Consider the following 20,358-nt stretch of genomic DNA (forward strand, 5'->3'; position numbering starts at 1 on the left):
ATACGGACTCCTCTACTACGATCCTGCTACGTACCAAGACGCCACCGACAAACCTCCGAGGCTCTTTCGACCACGCCGTGTAGGACCTGGGCGAGTTTGCATCAAGTCTGTCGATCCTAGACTTGATAGGCGTGAGAAGAATCAAGTACCATACCCTTTCAAAGAAAAGGACCCCGAGAAGCGGGTGTCACTCCTCAAGCTGGCGACTACTCGTGAAAGGGTGAAGCGATTCCTTAGCCCTGTCATCAATAACACCAATTCAACGCCCGATTCCCAAACACCAACTCCTACAGATAACTCCTGGAAGAGAAGGTCTTGGACGCCTACGCAGCGCTCCAATTCCACACAGTCGGCCGAGAGTGCGAGGAGGGCGAGTGCGGCGGTAGTGCCGGCAGCGCCTACAGCTCCCGCGGCAGCAATGCGTGGGAACATCAGGCATTCCATTGGTGGTCCAATCAATGCTCATCTGCAAAGACCACGATTGAACAGTGAGGCACGAGACAACTCAACACGATTAGCACCGGCTGTCAGCAGTAGTGGGACAGGCGTTTCGCCTCGTATAGACACGTCTGTCGTCAACGACCAGACTGTCATTCCCAATTTGAACTTGGAAGACGAAAAGCCAATCGCGTCAGGCAATGGCGTTAGCATGGGCATCCATCTGGCTGAGCCAGTGCTATACTTGCAAGGCTTTGACAACTCAGACCACGCTCCCGGTAATACTGCGATGTTGAGAGGCGGTCTGCATCTGCGAGTGTCGAAAAGTGCCAAGATCAAAGGAATCACGCTGAAGTTCAAAGGCACTGCTGTCACGAAATGGCCTGAAGGCATCCCACCTCGGAAGGTTGAATTCGAAGAAAAAGATACCATCATGTCGCATACATGGCCCTTCTTCAACGCCCAATTCGAAAGCGCGGAGAAAGGCACCAATGCAGACCACGTGCAGCTGTTCAAGGAAGGTGCATCTGCAACAGCCACACGGCTGGACCCGCTTGGCCGTTCGACCGATACAGGCTCCACGCTCAATGTTGGCCTGACGTCGAAGGAGGCAAAGAAGCTGGCCATCAATGCCAACCAGTCTCGAAGCTTTGAGAAGGGTGGCAATCACAACCCAACCGTCGCCGCGAAGGGCTACCGCACATTCCTGCCCGGAGATTACATCTACAACTTCGAATTACCGTTGGACAGTCGGTTACCGGAGACTATTGACGTCGAGCTGGGATCCGTCAAGTACGAACTAGAGGCAGTCGTTGAACGGTCCGGTGCGTTCCGCTCGAACCTGGTGGGAACCAAGGAGGTGACACTCATCCGTGCTCCGTCCGAGGGCTCTCTCGAGCAGGTTGAGCCAATTGCGATTAGCAGGAATTGGGAAGACCAGCTACACTACGATATCGTGATATCCGGAAAGAGCTTCCCGTTGGGCACATCGATACCGATAGCGTTCAAGCTGACACCTTTGGCGAAAGTTCAATGTCACCGCATCAAGGTGCTCATCACCGAGAATACCGAGTATTTTTGCTCGAATAAGCGTGTGCACCGGATGGAACCAACAAGGAAAGTGCAGCTTTTCGAGAAGCGTGCCGATGGACCGCCGACAAGCACATTTCCGGGAAGTAGCATGAGAGTCACAGCAGGAGGCGGCATTCCGTACGATCAGCGAGCGAGAGCAGCTCGAGGCGAGGAAGTCACACCAGTGGACACCACAAATCTTTTGGGCAACCTCAACGGTGACTCTAGTGTTGGCCCGACCGAGATGGAGTTCAATGTTCAATTGCCAAGTTGTCATACGATGAAAGATCGAGATCGCAGTCAGCGACTACACTTCGATACGACATATCAGAACATTCAGGTGCACCACTGGATCAAGATTGTGATGCGTCTGTCGAAGCCTGATGCACAAGATCCCACGAAGCGAAGACATTTCGAGATCTCTATTGACTCGCCGTTCCACATTCTCTCTTGCCGTGCGACGCAGGCAAATACGATGCTACCGGCGTACACATCCCCTATGGCCACGCCTTTTAGCTCTCATCAGTATGAATGCGGCTGTCCTGGTGCCGCTCAGCGACGCAACTCACCTACTAGCTTCGTGCCAGGCCTGCACGCGCTCAACAGCAGACAGCAAACGAACAACGAGCAATCTACAACACCAACGATCGAATCACCGGGCCTTGCTCGACCTCCGACAATCCACGCTGCGAATCACATCGGACGACCTCAGGCCATAAGTCGACAAGGACGACCTCAATCGATCGATCGACCTATCCATCTTCTGCGAGCACCATCATTCAACCCCCCCGCATTCGAAGACGAAGAACCACCGCCACCACTCATCACACCACCTCCGCAGTATGACAGTATCGCAAGTCCAACCAGTGGGCTGGCCGATTACTTTGCGCGACTCAGCGATGCGTACGACTCGGACAGTGGAGACGAGTCGACCACAAGAAGTGGTAGAGTCAATGTACCGCTGACGCCTGGCGGAAGAATCAACCGCAGTATGGATATTGGCAGAGGCTGGGTCCCTGTCGGTGGCACTTGAAGAACAGTACAGGCATTTTTGACCATTGGGAAGCGACGACTGATATTTCTGGCGTTTTTGGCAGAAAATATGGAAAGCGAAGACTGGGGCTTTTGGGGGTTTGGGGGTGATTTTTCTTGCAATTAACAACCACCTGTGGATGATGAGAATATTGTTTATTTTTTATTTTTTTTTTCCTTCGCAGGATGCGATGAGATATTTGGCCGGCTGTGAGATCGCGATCTATTTCAGTGTGATGACAACTTTTTTTTTTCTTTTTATCTATCCTATAGCGTTTTTGAAGCATCGGAGAAGGAAATTAGGCACAACCACTAAATGAAGCATTTCACGTTAAACAAGCATTTCAACTTATCGATATCTATCTATTATCTACTATCTAGCTTTTAACGTCTATCTTCTTAATTGCCTATTAGGAACTTATTAACTCTCTCTCTCTCTCTCTCCTTCTTTTAGCCTCCTACTAACTTTTTCTTCTTCTTCTTCTATATCTTATTAATTGGAAAAAATAACGATACGGATCGACTAATTCCCGTTATCGATAAGGATAGGTAGGAGAAGAATTTTGTACTATATAAGGCTTTCTTTTAATTAGGATAGAGTAGAGTAGAGTATAGATATTAGGGTAAAGATTTTTCAAAGACGACGGAGGATAGCCGCGAAGGTCGAAAGCGAGATGTTAGTTAGTATAGGCTTGAGATAATTTGTCGAAGATGTAATAAGTGTAATTGAATATCGAGGGGCGTAAGAGTAGTTGATAATTCCGAGTCTGCGGGTTAGATGTGAATCGATAACTACACGAGACAATATAGAGCATATCAGTGCTAGCAAGGATGGAAGAGAGGAGAGATCTGCATGAATGTAAATTTTCAAAGGTTCATTTCGCACAAAGCTGGACCGCTAGTCGTAAAAACAAAGCTGTCATGTCATGTTTCAATTCGTGATGATTAGCCTCCCGATCCTCGATCTTCAATAGACTTGATCTTCAGAATCTGAGCCATAGGGCTTCGTATCATCACAAAGCTGTCCCCAGTTTTCTCTGGGGTGATCAAGACTTCACCATCGTCCAACGACCACGTGCTTTTCCCTCCAAGGTCCATGAGTTCTGCTAGTTCGACAGGCGGCTGCTACTCGCCTTCGTTCGCAAGCCGATGCACGACAGGGACCGAGCTGGGCGGAACGCTTCCATACTCGCAGATGACCATGCGAATGTACTCGGCCGGGGTCACGTCGTACATCAGGTTCAGAATCTGGAGGTTTGGAATCTCCTTCCAGTCGTTCAGCGTCTTGAGCTTTGGCTCATCCGAATCTTCGTTTTTGGAGCCCTTCCCGGTCGTTGAAGGAGCTGGCGCAGGTGCCGGAGGCTGTGGGAAGAGGAGTTCCTCCGCGGGGGCGATCTCGTTGAGCACGATGCTGTCAAGTGCAACTTTCCCGCTAAACTTGACTGACTCGCAGCACACAATGACAGGAACATCGGCTCGGTGTGCCGCCATAGCGACAGCGGCTGTGCCGATGCGTGACTGAAGACGGCCGTTGGAGAGCATACTATGCGCGCCAAGGAGTACGACTGTGGCATCGGCGACGGCGCGGTTGAGACCGGAGAACGGCACGTACTCGACCTGCAAACCGGCATGCATGAGGCTGGTAGCGAGCTTCTTGCCTTCGAATAGCGGACGAGAGTCGACGCAAACCACGCGGAAGTCTTTGCCTTCTCCGTGTGCTCTGAGAATAGTCTTCTCGATGATGGCGCTTTTTGCGTAAGTGAGCACGACCGAGCCATCCTTGATTAGCTTGCAAGCCGATGCCGAGATGGCCTGATCTGTGACCATGATCCGCTCGCGGATGAACTGGTCAATGCTGTCGCAAAGGAACTCGATGGCCTCATAGTCAGGTGTGCTTGGATCGACTTCGGCGATCAGCTTCTTCAGCCATCGAATGGCATTTCCCATAGACTCTGAGATGGGCCGGCATGACTTCAGATAGTCGATTTGTGGCGACAAGTGATGGGCTGTCATGTGTCGAGCAAGAGAGGTTCCTGCTGGTGTGGTATACTCTGCGATGGCATCCTTGAAGGCATGGAGCATACCTACACAACGGGCGCTACTTCCGCAGATCTCATAGCTAGCGATCTGAAAGCCAAGTGCGACCACTGAAGGGTGCACGTCTTTCGAGGCACCATCGATGTTGGTGCGTCGGGGCTGCGAATACAGGTGACTGAACAGCTCCACGTTCTTTGAGTCCTGCTTCTTCGACTGCTCCTTTGGCGCGCTTTGCGAGCCTCGGCGCGTTCTCACCGGCATCTGACCTGCTAGCTGCCCACTGGGCTTCCGCTCGTGACCTCCTTGCTTCTGCTGGCCCTTTTGCTGTGACTGCTGCTGCTTTCCCTTCTGCGGTTGCTGTTGGCTGCCGTCACTGCCTTGTTGGGGCGCCTTTGATGATCCACTGTTGACGTTACCATTCACTGCTGGCGATGCGTTGTCTGTGGGCTCTCCCTTCGCTTCCTTCTCTGCTGCTCTTCGCGCCTGCTTCTCTGCTTTGGCTCTCTTCTTTAGCTCGGCAGGCGACAGCTTCTGCTCTCCCTCAGCTGGCGCAGGAGTCTCAGCTTTGGGCTCGGTGGGCGCCTTGAGCACGTCTGGCTGCTGCTGCTCAGACATGTTGTTCTTGGTGGATTTGACTTGATTTCGTGAATTCTGCTCAATTGATACACTCGATGTTGGTGAGTTGGGAGTGACTCGGGGCCACGAGGATCTGTGATGTCGTTCTTCGCAGATTCGTGTGGCTGCGCAGAAGCGTTGTGTACGCCATGGCCTCTAGTGAAGAAAAGCCATACTGTTCCAGCGCTGCCAATTAATGTTCAAGGAAGGGGCGATCTCGATCTCGGATACTGTTGGGGAGGAACGAAGCATGTCTCGGTGTCGGCGGTGGGTTCGGGGGAGCACTGCAGTTGTGCTTATGATCTCGGTGTCTGTATTCTCGTTTTGTGTTCGTTCTGTGTCGCAGTGTTGATTTGAGGTAAAATCGAGGCTTAAAAGCTTCAATTGCCGATAGCATGTGATGACTCACGACCCTGGCTGCAGCGAGTCAGGGATATGGAAAGCTTAAATCGTGGCTTCCTCTTCCCTTCACTCGCAATAATAATAATAGGTACAGATTCATAGTAAGTTTAGCCCTGAAGATAAAATGTATGGTACTGCACACAATGCACATGCCTCTTGCGCCGAAGAAGCGCTTCGATTTCACCTCATGCCTTCTCTTGTTCATGCACAAATGCCGCCTGGACGCAATGCACAGCGCTAGAAAAACGCCGCCCATCCTTGGAACAACAGCGCCAGGTTCTTCTCGTCACTCGCCTGCTGAATCAACTCATTGACAGTCGCAGTCGTACTCATCGTCTTCGCCAGCTTCTTCTCCACGATCGCCAGTGCACGATCAGCTTCGCCAGCAGAATGCGCCCGCTTCTTGCTTGAGTTCTCCGCATCACCCCCAATCATCCCATTGTTGATCCGATTGCTTTCCTCTTGCATGCGCTTGGCCCGCAGTGGCGAGACAGACCACTCAACGAGCGGGTCATAGCGCAGGACGTTGAGAAGGGTCATGATGCTCTCTTTGTCTTCGCGCACGGCGTCCAGAGTGAACTCGCAGCAGCGGCGGAAAACTCCTTCGGTCTTGGTGACGCCCATGCCATCCACAATGTCGCGAGTCAGGCGGAAGGGGATGAGTTCGGGGATCGTGAGCACTCTGCCTGCTTCGAAAGCCACGCCGAGATCGATGTGCACAACTTCTCCCGTCTTTTCATCAAGCAGGATGTTGCTGCAGTGACGATCGCCGAGGCCGATGATGTGGCCGAGAATGGACACACTCGCTGTCGTACGAGTATATGCCGTTCGCTTCTGAAACCATTCGTCGGGATCTGTGAATCTCTCGAAAAAGAAGTGGCGCATAACAGGATGCATCTTGGAGCACACTTTCTGGAAAGCTTTGATGCGATCGGCTTGGCTTCCCGCCCCGCCGTCCCACGCATTCGAGATTAGCGTCCTCGCCTGATTATCATTCCAGTCGGCCGGATAGTACTTCTTATGTGCAGGCCGCAGAAAGTCGTTCAGAGGGATCGAGTTCGGGACGAATTCAATGACGCCCGACGTCTTCGCCAGCGTAATGACTTTGTACGTCCGCACCTTCAGGTCACGCTGCCGTGTGGCTTTGTGGTTGCGAAGCATGTTGCTGACCTCCTCAAAGACTTGCTCCATGATGGCATCTTGCCGTAAATCATCCTTGCCGCTCTTGAACAGCTGCTTGTGCTCCTTACCTGCTGTGTCCCAGAGCTTGAGCATTTTCGGTGCACTCAAGCCGCCCATGATCGAGACGTCTCCACCAAACTTGGCGACTTTGGGGACATCATCATAATCACCACTAGGCCTGAGCGGGATTGCCAGCGTGATAGGCGGCAGATGTTTGATTGTACCTGAATTCACAATGCCCCCTGCCTCCGGTACTTCAGAGATGGGCACCTTGGTGCCTTGTTGAGACTGATCCGGCGCTCTGTCGGCTAGGTTCTTATACCTCAGGTTGGCACGGAAGATGTTCTTGACGACTTCACCGAGCTTCCCATTCTGAGATGATTGCAGATCTTTCTGGATCTGCATGGCGATGCTGTAGCGAGCCTGCGCGGCCGAATCGATGTTTGTGCCTTTCGGCTTCTGACAAGCCGCGAAAAGATGGTTGATGCTGTGGTAAGGATGCTCTTTGAAGATGCGCAACATCAGTGCTCCTAGCGCTTGTTGAAACGACGAAACGCCGTCTTCAAGTTTCGTCATGAGCTGATTCATAAGGCGAACAAACTTCCAGCTCGATACCCTGGGCAGATACCGAGCTACCATTTTATCAGCTTCCATGTCGCCAGTATTCTCGAGCCACATGGCGAAGAATCGGAGGACGCTGAGATCATACGCGTCGGAATTGGCAAGAGCTCGGAGGTAGTTCTGCAAGCTCAGAGAGACCAGCTGTTGTTTGGTTGCTTGGAGACGTTGCTCCTCGCTCCGGTCAATGGCAAGCCAGGTCTTGGCCTGCACGAGTGATCTGTTCAGCTGATTAGTCCGATCGCCTCCACTTCTCTTCGCGACCTGTATCGCCTGATTATACGCTTCAATTTCCTCTTCTTTGGCTTGACGGAGTTTAGTGATGCGATTGAGGTTCTCAACGTTGCCAGGATTCTGCAGCTCCTTGTCGCAAAAGCTAGCAAGCTCGTGGTATACCTTGCCAGCCTGTTTCTGGTCGGGGTGTTCATGCAGCTCGTTCACGGCAGGGGTCAGGTATCGGTCGAGAATGTCCTCAGGTTTCTCCAATCGCGCCTCGGCCATTTGATGTCCCAGCTGAGCAAGTAGGCCGGCTCTCCCGACCTGTAATTCTTGGCTGTCTAGGTCTGACATGCCGAGGGTGTCTTTCAGCATCTTCACTGAGATTGTCATTTCGCCCGCCTCAGACAAGACAGTCGCTGTCTCCAGTTTCACTGCACCAGCGATTCTCAGATTGACAGCACTGCAATGCTCGATCATATCGCTCAATGTTGCCGTGGCCGTCAACGCATCCTGCAGTTGAGAATGCTCGCGAGCCAGACCAGAGCTTGCCAGAAGGGCCTCGACTTCAAAAGCACGGCAGCGCCTCTCGTCTAGATGCAGGCCTTTCTGCAGGGCAGCGTTTTGTCTAATGACTCCGAATAGTGTTTGTCGATTCGCCAGGAACGGCTTGACCTCTTGGAATCGTGCCATTTGCATCCAATCCTGCCTGTTTTGCATCACCCTCCATCTTGATACCATCTCGGCTTCATTGCTGCTGGAGATAACTTCGCCGATCTCTGTGAGAGAAGCCAATGCAGAACACCATACATGTGTAGGACTTGCTCCATCGCCGTCTTGGCGTCTGTTCGTGATATGCTGCAAGACTGCTTTGCGTAATTTTTTCCGTACGGGGTCTAGGTCACTGGCTCGACTGAGTTCCTGATGGATGCTGAAGGTAAGCAATGCCTCACTACGTGAATCCGGCACTGAAATGTCCCACTGCTGCAATGTCTGCGCAGCATTGAGCATTGGCGCTGCGCAGCTTGTCAGATCGCCCAAGCCTTGTGTGACCATTGCAAAGGCCAGACTATTGAAGTTCAGTGCTGAAAGAGATTGGACCATCCCTACTGCATCACGCTCAGGCACCCGATGAAGATGCCGCATGTGGCTATCCATCTGTGCAGATCGGAACATCAAGCTTCGGAAGCCGTCTTGTTCGTGATCGAGGCGTTGGAGCACAGAATCGATGGTCGCTGGCTGTGATACTCCATAGAAAGAATCAGGCTCATCTATTTGCTGATAGATTGCCATCTGAAGCTCTTCTGGTATGGGTGCCGGCTGCAGCTGCGATGTAGACGCTCTGCTAGTTGACCTTCGATTTGGTTGTGGGACGGCCACAGGAGCCGCGGATTCGGCAAGGAGTAATGCGCAAGCGGGCATACGACAGCGTGAAGCCGCTCCTGCGGCAACCACAAAATCGACATCGAGCCAATTAAGTCGATCAGCCTTCGTGGCTTCTCCCGGCAGTTCCTGACTGCGCAGATAGAGCAAGATTTCCAAGAAGAACTTTTGCTTCGGCAGCTGTGCTTTGCTCTCATCTGGCATGCAGACGCCGATGACCTCTGAGAGGATTTGGCGAAGCGAGGGTACTGAGTTCAGTTCGTTATGCAGACAGATGTGTATCATGCTTGGTAGAAGCTGGACCGCCAGACCATTGATGTTCTGTACGAGAGGAGCAAGAGAGTAAACAATCGCGTTGTTTGCGGACCAGGCACTGATTAACTTCGCAAGTCTGCTGGCCCATTGATCGATAGAATCATTGGTAGGTGCTTCAAGGGCCTGTCGCAATGATTCTGCATTGGCTGCATCGGGTTCGAGTTGCGATGGCGTTGGGTTCCAGCCAAAGGTGCCATCACATATTGCTGCGCAGACAGCGTCTGGAAGTAGCTGTGAAAACTCAACGGCCTCGTCAGAATCTCCTGCGGACGCGAAAGACTCTTGGATTTTGCGCAGAGTGAACTCTGCGAGCCCAGCCTCTGAGCGCTTCCTTGAGTACAAAGTTTGGCAGATGTGCTTGATGATGGTTGAATTTGAAGTAGTCGTGGGGCTGACCATGCCCTTGGGAAGTTCTTTCAGCATGGTAAATTCTTGACCTTTTGATTCTTCTGGACGGATCCCCGTGCATGCATATGCCCTTCCGATAGCCTCTCCTGCCCAGGCTACGAACTTGTCACTCAATGCTGAGGTGTTCAGGACTTCCCAGAGAGGCTGAACATAGTGCACTGTATCCTTATCCAATCCTAAGCAGTCCTCAGACAAGCTGTCTGGCCAGATGAACCCTTCGGCGAGGAGTGCGAGAGCTTCAAGAATGTCTTGTCGCGAACAAAGTGGTTCTCCTGATCGCCACTGATCTAGCAAGAACAGCAGCAATTTGCTCTCTGAGCTACCCAATCTGCCGTTGCCCGGTAGCTGGATTCCGCGAAGCGATGCCAGGAGCGGTTTGTAAGTAGTATCGGGCTCTTCTCTGGTAAGTGCCGCCAAGCAGTCCACTAGCCATTTCTGAAAGGAAATCATCTTCTCAATAGTGGCCGTGCGCTGACTTTCCTGGGTAGTGCGGTCGGCTGCCAGTTGGGTGTGTTTCCTCATTGTTAGGATAAGCAAGATGATAGCTCCAGTCGCAAAAGGCAGACAACCCCGTAGGTATGATCTGCTGCTATTGAAGAGATATTGGAGCACACCTAGCGCGTCATCGGCACATTCGCTGTCACTCACGAAAGGGCGCAAAGAGTGTATCAACATTTCCAGACCAAAGCCATCAGTGGCAAGTTCACCGCTCATGGCGATGAAGATGCGCAGACGACGAATAATGAGGCATGTGTGCAAAGAGCCGAGAGACTCATCTATCTCGTTGACAAGCATTCGAGCTGTCAAAGAAAATGACGACGGCGACCACAAGTCTGTGACCTGAAGTTGCGTGCGCTTGTATAGTCTTTCTAACTCATCGGGCAAGTAACGATCGCTGACGCAAGGATCCTGGGTCTCGGGCAAACTGCGCTCGGAATGGCTGTACACCTTCATGTCTTTTAATGCTTTGGCCATCTCAGCATAGCCATCGCGTTTTGCGAGCCAGGTATCGCCAACATCGTCAGTCTTCATAAGTAGGTAGAAGTGTCCCACAATGGCAGGGAAATGCCGGATCAGCAGTTTCTGATGCTCGACTCTTCCTCCGATGGCTTCTCGCAGTCGCTCTTCAGATGGATTGCTCTTTGCTCCCGGCTCTCTTGGGTTGGAAACATCGTACGCCATGCAATAGGCTAGGCACTTGGCGTATGAGCGCTTCACAGCATCTCGTGCCATCATCCTCACGGCTCTCGTCACCACGTCCATGGCTTTCTCGTTGCCTTGCAATGTGATCTGAGCCAATGCCTCGGACTCATTCGCCCGCAAGAGATCATGGACCGAATCATACTCAAATGCTTCGAAAGGCAAGTCCTCCAGTCCAAGCTGACCGCCAGTCCATGACCAGAGAAGCTGAGGCGCAAAAAGCGTGAATAGCACCCGAGGCTGACGCAAAGGAAGAGCAGATGCGAGTTGACTGATACAGATCTTGGCATGAGCGGAAGCATCCTTAATATTTCCTGCACTGTCAAATAAAAGCCATACGCATCGACGTAGTAACGAAGGCCAACTGGAACCCAATTTGGCGAAAAAGCGTAGTCGAATCACAGTTCCTTCGAACCAGTCCTGATTATGCATGAGATCATGAAGCAGCTCGTCAAAAATTGTTTCATGCTGGGACAGCACGTAGAGGCCGAAAATCTCAGGAATCCGGTCCGTCAACTCAAACTGTGCTGTAACGGGCGCAGTCTTGAGGAGCTCGAACAAGACGAGGCGTGGAGTGTTGGCCTCGGTATTGAGACCATATTTTGCGTCGATCTTGAAAAGCTGAATGAGAATATTCATCAAACGCTTGACCACATTGTGCGAAACAAGTTCTTTAGGCACGGCCACAGTGATCAACCATTCGTAAGCATCTAAGCCGAGATTGTGAGCGTCCCTATTGTGAGGATCAGTCCAGACACCGAGCAGACTCAGCATGACATCCAAGAGTGAGCCCATGGCCACTTCAGAAGCCTTGTAGGTCGACTTGGCGAGGAGGTCCAGGTAGAGGGTCATCAAGCGAGTGGTATCGCTGGCGCCGAGGACAAGGCCCATCGACGGTAATGAGGATATCACGTCTCGGCATGATAGAATAGCATCGACCGGAAGCTCCAAAATAAAGTCCGTGATATGAGTCGATGCCATGACCGCCGTCGGAGCAGTTGATTGGTTTTGGATAGTAATGGCAGCCGTTGAATAGAGCATGCTGCTGCTTCTTAGCGTCGATAAGCTATATGCTGCATCGAGGTCGCTATAGGGTATTGCTTGGACAATACTGTTCTGACCTGGGCGACTGTCTTGTGAGTCAAATGTCTCATCAAGATCCATGAAGTCATCATCACCGTTGACGATGTCCGCACTCTGTCGCCGGGTCATCGCTTCCTTGATGGTCGCACACGCCAGCATTTGGCACCCGGACCGTTCTGCGCGGTTTGATTGCTGCTCTGCGCCTCTCAGATATGGAAAGGTAGATGTAAAGACCGACAAGAAGATGTCAGCCTTATCTTGATCTGTACTTGGTGTAGCAACAAAATCTTGTACGTGTCCCAGCAGCTTCTTAGTGCTTTGATGCAATTGCTCATGTTTTCGCGAGTCTCTGAAAGTAACGCAGGTAGAAGCGCACATGAAAGACACACAGGCTTTGCATAGTGTATTGAAAGCATCCATGGTGACTTGCCGCGAGCGTACGAGACCGGTAAACGTGTCAATCGTCCGCGAGAGTTCGGAAGACAGATGACTCATGAGCAGCGTTTCCACAGATGGACGTGTCGACTGCTTGGGTGTGATACTTGCATCAATGCCTGAAGACAACAGCTTGTCGTCTAAGACGGAGCCTTCGTCGCTGGCGAGAAGTAAGTATGTGATAAGTTCTTCGTCGCCTTGGCAAAGCAACCAACCACGGGCCCCAATATCCCAGACTGGCATTCCAGTTGCTGGCAAGGGGTGTGCAGTACTGCCCAAACAAGACGTTATCAGCGAGAGGACATCAGAAGAATCATAGGAGTTGCAAGCCCCGGTGTAATGTTTGTCTTCCAGACGGCTAGGTGTGAAGCAGCGTGACAGCCATCCAGCAGCCGCATCCGCTGCGCGAGTGCCGGCAGCTGGACTAAGCTCTTGTGAGGCTTCGAGGACGACACTTAACAAGCAGATCGCGCCGTCCGACATCTGACTGGGACCATTCAGATCCATGCTTTCGGTAATTTGCAGCAACTCTGTCACATGTTGCGATGAGACTCGCCGGAGCCTGAACAGCACGAACAACGAGAAGGATGCCGCTCGCGAAGATGAAGGGTTGCTGATCGAGCGAAGGGCGAGCTGCCAGATTGAAGAGAAGCGTGCAGAAAGTTGCCGGTCGGAAGCATTAATTTGCGAGGCGCAGGACGCACAGGTGATGTATGCCCAGGAGGAAATCACTCCATTCTCATCGCTGCAACTCACTGCAGCGCTATCGAGCAGTCTTCTTAACTGGGTGAAGCTGAAGCGCATTCGTGGCGCTAGAAATGCGACCGTTTGTAGCGCACACGTTCGCTCCTGCTGTGTTCCGAAAGTGATCGCTGAGACCAGCTTGGTGAAATCGTCCTCGGTGCGTTGACGCTTTCGAGGACGTTGGCTAATGTCCGCCTCTTCTTCACGCTCTGAAGCTTGCTCGAGCTCGTCAGATGTGGCAGATCGCGGAAGAATGGCACGGTGCAGGAATGCCATGATGTGCACTACTAGCCAATTCGACTCTGTCTGAAGTCCCAGACACCTTAAAGTGAGGAGTGGCGTTGCAACTTTGCCATGTGGAACATTTCTTGGGTTGATTTCCAGCCGGAGATCATCGAGGCGCAATTGTTCGCGTTCCTTTCGCTTGTTGTAGTCTGCCTGGAGGCCATGTAAAAGGCCGGTGAGCTCGGGTCGAAGAGTCAGGCTAGCGGACTGCTGCATGGAAAGCAGAATGTAAGGTTCCAGCAGCAAAAGCGTGACTAGCATCTGGCAGGTGGCATCCTTGGTGACATTGGATCTCCACAAATGTCTGATCATCTTGACGATGTGGCTAACGAATTTCCTGGTGCAATTGATGTCCTCTGTCCGCGACCAGCAAATAATGTTGTTAATGGCGGCAAATGCATGCGCCCATGATTTGTGAGAGACAGTTGACTTTTGTAATGCCTCAATGATAGTCCAGAGTAGAGGCTCGGCTTTTCTCTTGAGTGGGACTGTGGGCACAGCTGTCAGGTAACGAATGCATGCCACCATTTCTTCCGCAATCGGGCGGAGAGAAGGACGACCTCCCTGTGAGCCTGCTGACTCTTTGACGACCGAGCGCGAAGAACGGACGCTGAAACCGTTCGTAGTCCCGGCTGTCGACAGGAGATCGCCATCGGAAGGCTGGTCTTGCTCAATCTTACTTATGCAGTCCATGCAAAACAATGCTAAGGCATCCCATCTGCAATCCTCGCCGCTGCCGTCTTCCTGCAGTGAGACCACATGTGGTTGGTACTCGAATACAGCCCTCATGGATTTGACATAATCGAGAGCCACAGGCATGCAGAACTCAGTTTTTCGAATGAAAATCGTGTCCTGGATATGGTTCAACAGCGCGCTGATAGTCTTGGGCTTCAAGACCTGGACAGATGCTTCGATAGTGTGCCGCAGAGCATTGGAGATGTCGGCCAGCTTATTCGAGGCTGAGGTGCGAGCAGTCGCGGTCTTGCCGTTCAGAGCATTTCGCTTCTCCTTGTCAGCACAGTTGTACAAGGTCTCGAGGATGGTGTTATATTCGCCGTCTCTCAGCTCGCCGATCCTGGCGCTGTTGCGGTTGTAGTCGAGAATATGCTTCAAGTCCCGGATGCCATCGCTGCGCGCCTTGACCGCGCCGGACTGAATGCCTTCCAAGGCATCTCTCAAGGACACACTGGCCATGGCGGGCGTCTATCGCGGCGGGAAGCGCCACACAAGAGCAGCGATATCGATATCGAGGCGCGTGGCATTAGAGTTGAGTTGCGAATTGGCGTTTTGTGCTGGAACGATGTGCGGCCGGTTGAAACCAGTGAATGGCGTGTGTGGTGGAAATGCGAAGAATGCAAGGCTTCATCACTCATCGCGACGTTGACATGGTGTGTGTTGCACGAAACTTGGGGATGGAGGACGGGCATCGCGTGAGTAGAAGTGAAGCCGCGGTTACATAAGCAACAATCCCTGTCACTGATGGAGCTGCACGCGTGACGATCGCGTAGCTTTTTCAAACAAAGACATATCCTCGCCGCGCCGCGCATGGAACGACCTCGCCGTCGCCAACACCATCGACCTCCCCCTCTCCCGCTCCGCCGCCGCCGCCTGATTCTCCGACATGGATGATCCGTTGCGACGACTCCAGATTCTGCAGCGGGATCTGATTCAGTTCAGCGAAACTCGACTGGCCAATCTCCAGCGTCTACAGGAACAGCTGGATGCCTCTAATGAAGACCTGAAGAAACTGCTCGAGCGCAAGAAAAAGAACGACGAAAGCCGCAAGATCGTCCAGCCCACGACGACTCCGCCACCCGACACCCTGACCATTGACCATGTCGAATACCGCGTGCGAGATGAGTTTCGAGAGGCAGCCATCAATGTCGCAGACGAGCTGGACCTGGACGAGGTCGAGGCGGCCAAACTGTGCATCCACTCCCAGGTAGATGGAAGCGGGAACGACCCTTCTCTGGTCTTTCGCGCCATGATTCGCTTTCACGAACAGCGCCAAGCGCTGCTGGACTGCTTGCGACTCTTGCTGCAACTGGGCCTGGAGGACGAGAGTGAAGATGATGAGATGACGGAGGCGTTCAAAGAAGCTTCAAGTGCGATAGTCACTGGTCAAGGTCGGGCTGCATATTGGCGCAAATGCGTGGACGGCCTGACGGATATCGAGAACTTTCTCAAAAAGATGGCTGAATATAAGGACAAGCTGGTCATGACCGGCCAAGGCACTGGAGGCGACACAGGCGAGGCGCTTCGGGTTCAGCGCTTCTTACTCACCCGACAGCATGAATCGCTGTCTGCTGTGCTTGCCCACCTCATTCGCTCAGGATTTGTCTACGTAGAGGACTACCGCGCATTTCTCAGCAAAGCTGCAGCTCTGGAGGCCGATATCGACATCACAATCCACTATCTGCCGGTTCTGATCAGCGGCGCATCTCACTTTGCATCGGATCAAGGCAATGTCACTGTGGGTGCTGCACGCGAGCTTCACATGCTTTTTGCTGCTGGCAATACCCGATTGCAGTGGAAGCAGAGCAACTTGAGGGCTGCCGCCACGGTGTCATGGCTCGCCGAATACAACGCAAGGTTCGCAACCGGGACGAATGAGCCTAATCAAAGTGAGGCCGACCGGCGAGCTGGCGAAGAGGCTCGTATGGACCTCTTCTTCGAGGCGCTGAGGGATAAAGCATTCCACTTCATGCTTGCTGCTGCCGCTTTTCTCAAACCTGTGACCTGGCATGATCCTTCACGAACTGGAATCGTTGACTTCCTCGTCGACAACGCCGTCAGTGTGGTCGCAATGCCCCGTGCCTCTGACGATTTCTCGGCTGTCACAATGCACGAATTGCAAGTCTTCACCGACGCTTTTGTCACCAATATGCCAGATGCTCTGAGAAAGCTCAAGTTTGAGGAAGATGAGAAGAGGCGGAACTTCTTGCCGCAAGGCAACGAGAATGCCGACTCTAGCTTGGACCTGGAACGTTTCATTGTCATTATGGCCTGTGCCTATCAAGATGACCCTGCAGCTGCGCATGACTTCTGGGCGGATAAGGAGAGCAACCTGTATGGCTTTCTTCGATGGGTCTCGCAGCGTCTGCCTACACCCCGGGTTGCCGCATTCTGCCAGCTACTTAGATCAATAGCATGCGATGACAAGTCGGCAAACAATGCTCATCGCTTCTTACTCGATGAGACTGCTATGGGTGCTGGAAGACTCCGCAAATCATACGCTGTCAGCGGAACCAGATCTTCTCCGAGCTGCAGATTTACGCTTCTAATCTGAAAGACCGGCCCGCTGCACCACAGATCACTGGCCAAGAGCGCATCGCTAACGAAACTCAGCTCGAAGAGCCGGAGACAAATATCATGCTGGACTCATATTTAGGTCTTGCCGCGCACATATGTCGGACAAGTCCTGAAGCCAGGAAATGGCTTCTCGTGGAGCAATCCGTCCACCTTGGCGAGGTCATGTTCCAGCTCGCTCGGAGTGATTCATTGCCACGTATTCGCGCATGCTGTCTGGATTTACTCACGGCGATGCTCACAGACAAGAGCCTGGAAGTTCGCAATGGCATGTGGGTTCTCTTGGACAGCTGGATATCGAGCAGCGGTCTCGATGGTTCAACTCTGTCCCGAGCGCAACCCAGAACGCCATATCCTGCAAAGCAATACTTGATGATGTTTGCAACGAATGGAGAAGCTGTCGCATCTTTTCTCAGCTTGCTCAATGCCCTCGTGTCTCCCATAGAGAATGCCGCCGAGGTTACTATGGAAAATCTACCGTTCCCCGAGAACCTGGGTGCGCCTCATCGCCATGCTGGTATCGACACATATGTTGACTTCGTCATGGATTCAATCTTCGCGAAAAAGGTACCTCGCATGGAGATGGAAGGCGAGGCAAGCATGGTGGAGATCGTACGATACGAATGTCTCAACTTCATACATCAGTGTCTGCTTACATTCAACGAAGACTTGGTACTACTGGCAAACACATCCAACGTAGCTGTGGAAGCCACAATGGAGACGAAATCTTTCGCCTCCTATGCTCGCCTGCATCCGTTCGCGCGTGCGATGGAATGGATCTTCGACAAAGGCGTCGTTAACTCGTTATTTGCGACCATACAAATCAGTATTGATACTCTGGACAATGCTGAACCATCAGCGCCTGTCGTGCAAGCAGTTCTGAGAGGACTACAAATCCTGAGCTTGGCCTGGAAACTTCAGCCTACCTACCTGGATATTGTGCGACCAATTATCGTCAGCCAGACTTCGAAGCAGCAACCAGTGGGGAGCTCGACTTTGACTTCGGTCGACGAGGTCCTCCTAACGCACCTTCATTGCGTCGTCCATGTTGCACAATTCACTGTCTGCAAGCATGTTGAGATCAGCCTTGAGAGCATTGCACTTCTGCAGCGGATTGGGTGTTCGAGGAAGCTCGCTGACATCCCCGAAGACGGAGCTCGTGGCCGGAGTAACCGCCTCATTGGGCTCTTCGCGCCTGTCAGCACATCTCTTACACTGGAATTGCAACAAGACTTCAACTTGGAGGAATGGGATCTGGAGAGTGGCGAAGCACCCTTGAAGCTTGTCCGCGCGAGGGCAATCTTGGAACTAATCCATGCGAGTCTCGATGCCTCAGATGGCAGACCGAGCCTCGGACACAGCTTGTTGGGCTTTGCATGCTACGAGCACACAGTAGACGTGCTCCCACAGACTGCATTTGCTACCTCTCAATCGCTGTTTCACGCCATCGCTGCACGAGCTGCCGATCTGCAAGTGGTTATTGGAGACACTGGATACAGGTCCTGGTTGTTGAGCGTAAAAAGAGGATGCCTCGAGGTGGTGAACAAGCTAGCAGTCTCGCCGCTAACATCGCAAATCGTGCAGCCGCAGCTTCGTGCGATGGACTTCCTTCCAGCCTTGTCGAGGTCACAACTTCCCGTCTCAGTGAGCCCGTTTTGGGACTTCAAATCTACCGTGGATCCTGACCTCCTCTTGGACAGTGCGGCTCATGCTATTCGCGACTTCATGCGGGTCCGAGAAGCTTTCTTCGAGTTCGCTGCTGCCGATCTACGCATGGCATCGAAACAAAGCTCATTCTCGGTGCAAGAGAAGATTGTCAGCGCATTACTTGGCACGATCAAGCTCCCGGCTGGGGAGAATTTACCCACTGCTTCCATCTTTGATCTCCTCGACTTCTTTGACCTTGAGACAGCCAATGCGCTGGAGCCAAACTACGCACAATGTTTGTTCTTCAGGGACGTCGACCTATCAAGCTGCATGAAAGATTATTCGACAAGTATGGACCTCTTTGACATTGGCTTGGCAACGGAGCTGTTGACACTACGCAAACGAGAACTGAAGGAAAGTGGTGTAGTCAAGGAGGCCTCTGAGGTGGAGCGAGCCAACGACGAAGTCAAGGCTATTTTGGCCTCTCTCATCAGTCAGAACAGCTGGCTTGCGATACACGATGCTCGGACCGACGCTCTCGAAGCCTGGACGGAACTCATGTCCCTTATCGTCACGAAAGGTGGACTGAACACTAACGACGTGATCGCCCTCTCACTGCAAGGACTTCTAGTAGTCCTCCCAAAGTTCGAGAAGAGCTTGAGCGACAACCCTGAGGCCACCGGCTTGCTTGCAAAACTCACACTTACCTTAACCGAGGCCATCAGTCCTGCTTCGCATGATGCATCTCAGCAGACCGCCAATGTGGCCATCGAACGCCTTTTGGCCATATTCCGGGTGTCTTTGAAGGTCCTCGCCGATGGCGATGCTGATTTGGCGCTCCGCGACATATGCTACCGGACAAGCTGTTCAGTACTTGCATCTTTGCCTGTCACAGCGGGGGCTCCCCCATCCGCCTCTGCTAAGCAGTTGCTTTCACTGGTACAAAGTGCTGGCGAGCGGCTGCTGGCCGTTGTGACCGAAGATGCCTTTTCCGGTCGTGGAGTCACCAGAGTGTCGGCGCTCTTGTTCCTTGACGGCCTTATTTCATTGTACCAAGGTCTGAAGGTCACCTCTTCGCTACTAAAAATACTAATGAAGCTGAACTTCGTGCCCGTACTGGTCGACAGCAGCATTGGTGGCGTTGCCGAAGCCTTCAAGATCGAAGGGGAGACGGTCATCACGCTAGCTTTCTATCATACAGCTCTTGCGTTACTCCTCCGTCTTTGTCAGACGTCTGATGGCACAGCACTTGTGCTCAACTCGGGTCTCTTTGCTACGATCGAGGAGAGTAGACTGTTCAGTACCGATCCAGACATCGGATTGGATATCGACAACGCGATAGCTCTGCGAGAGTTTCATCGCATTCTGGCAGCTCTCTTGCGTATCATCTCTGCAGCTGTTTTGAGCAAAGGACCTCAGCCCGGACGCATATTTCTGCAGCAACATCGATATACTGTTCAGGCAATTTTCAAACAAGCGGCAAGAGGCCAAGCAACCGTTGTAGCCGATGAGCTGAGCAGATTACTTTTGGCTACTGACTTTCTGGAGGTAAGCTGACTTTTCATCGATCTTCGCTGCAACCACTGACTTTTGTATAGGACGATGAAGCGTCTATAGGAGGCGCATCGAGAAATGGCTTCTCGTGAGACAACTAAGTAGAAACAAATCGAAATCAATCAAGCCTCCTATCACCATATCAAGTCGTGCTCAACAGTGAAATGTTCAAGAACTCTGCCAGCGCCGCAGGGCTGGGTCAGGACGATTACCTTGCGCGTCAACAGGTCGCAGGTATTCGATGTTGATCAGCCCATGACTCCGGGTCGCAACGGAAGCTTCAATTCTCACGTTGAGGGCGACGAGCTGCGGCTTGGTCGTAGGAGCAGTAGGCTGAGTTGCGCCCTCTTCAAGCCTCAAGTGCAAAAGCATCCGGCGCTCTCT

At 52.5% G+C, this 20,358-nt stretch overlaps 4 protein-coding genes across 4 annotated transcripts; 2 read left to right on the forward strand and 2 right to left on the reverse strand.

Moving 5' to 3' along the window:
• Positions 1 to 449: 449 nt before the first annotated feature.
• Positions 450 to 2,706, forward strand: MYCFIDRAFT_161157 (uncharacterized protein). Its single transcript, XM_007924890.1, has one exon. The coding sequence runs from the start codon at positions 650 to 652 to the stop codon at positions 2,540 to 2,542; it is 1,893 nt and encodes a 630-aa protein (XP_007923081.1). The 5' UTR covers positions 450 to 649; the 3' UTR covers positions 2,543 to 2,706.
• A 696-nt stretch (positions 2,707 to 3,402) lies between these two features.
• Positions 3,403 to 5,522, reverse strand: MYCFIDRAFT_202155 (uncharacterized protein). The gene has a single exon (XM_007924891.1). The coding sequence runs from the start codon at positions 5,191 to 5,193 to the stop codon at positions 3,667 to 3,669; it is 1,527 nt and encodes a 508-aa protein (XP_007923082.1). The 5' UTR covers positions 5,194 to 5,522; the 3' UTR covers positions 3,403 to 3,666.
• A 310-nt stretch (positions 5,523 to 5,832) lies between these two features.
• Positions 5,833 to 14,658, reverse strand: MYCFIDRAFT_130796 (protein kinase ATM/Tel1; the record flags this gene model as incomplete). Its single annotated transcript, XM_007925976.1, has 2 exons — positions 5,833 to 12,632; positions 12,717 to 14,658. The coding sequence occupies 2 exons, from the start codon at positions 14,656 to 14,658 to the stop codon at positions 5,833 to 5,835; spliced, it is 8,742 nt and encodes a 2,913-aa protein (XP_007924167.1).
• A 601-nt stretch (positions 14,659 to 15,259) lies between these two features.
• MYCFIDRAFT_124 (uncharacterized protein) lies at positions 15,260 to 19,977 on the forward strand (the record flags this gene model as incomplete). The annotated part of the gene is made up of 3 exons (XM_007924101.1): positions 15,260 to 16,702; positions 16,777 to 19,772; positions 19,974 to 19,977. Coding segments are annotated over 3 exons (4,443 nt in total), but the record flags the coding sequence as incomplete, so codon positions are not given.
• Positions 19,978 to 20,358: the final 381 nt, after the last annotated feature.

Source organism: Pseudocercospora fijiensis, assembly GCF_000340215.1.
Source record: "Pseudocercospora fijiensis CIRAD86 unplaced genomic scaffold MYCFIscaffold_2, whole genome shotgun sequence".
Lineage (NCBI taxonomy): Eukaryota > Fungi > Ascomycota > Dothideomycetes > Mycosphaerellales > Mycosphaerellaceae > Pseudocercospora > Pseudocercospora fijiensis.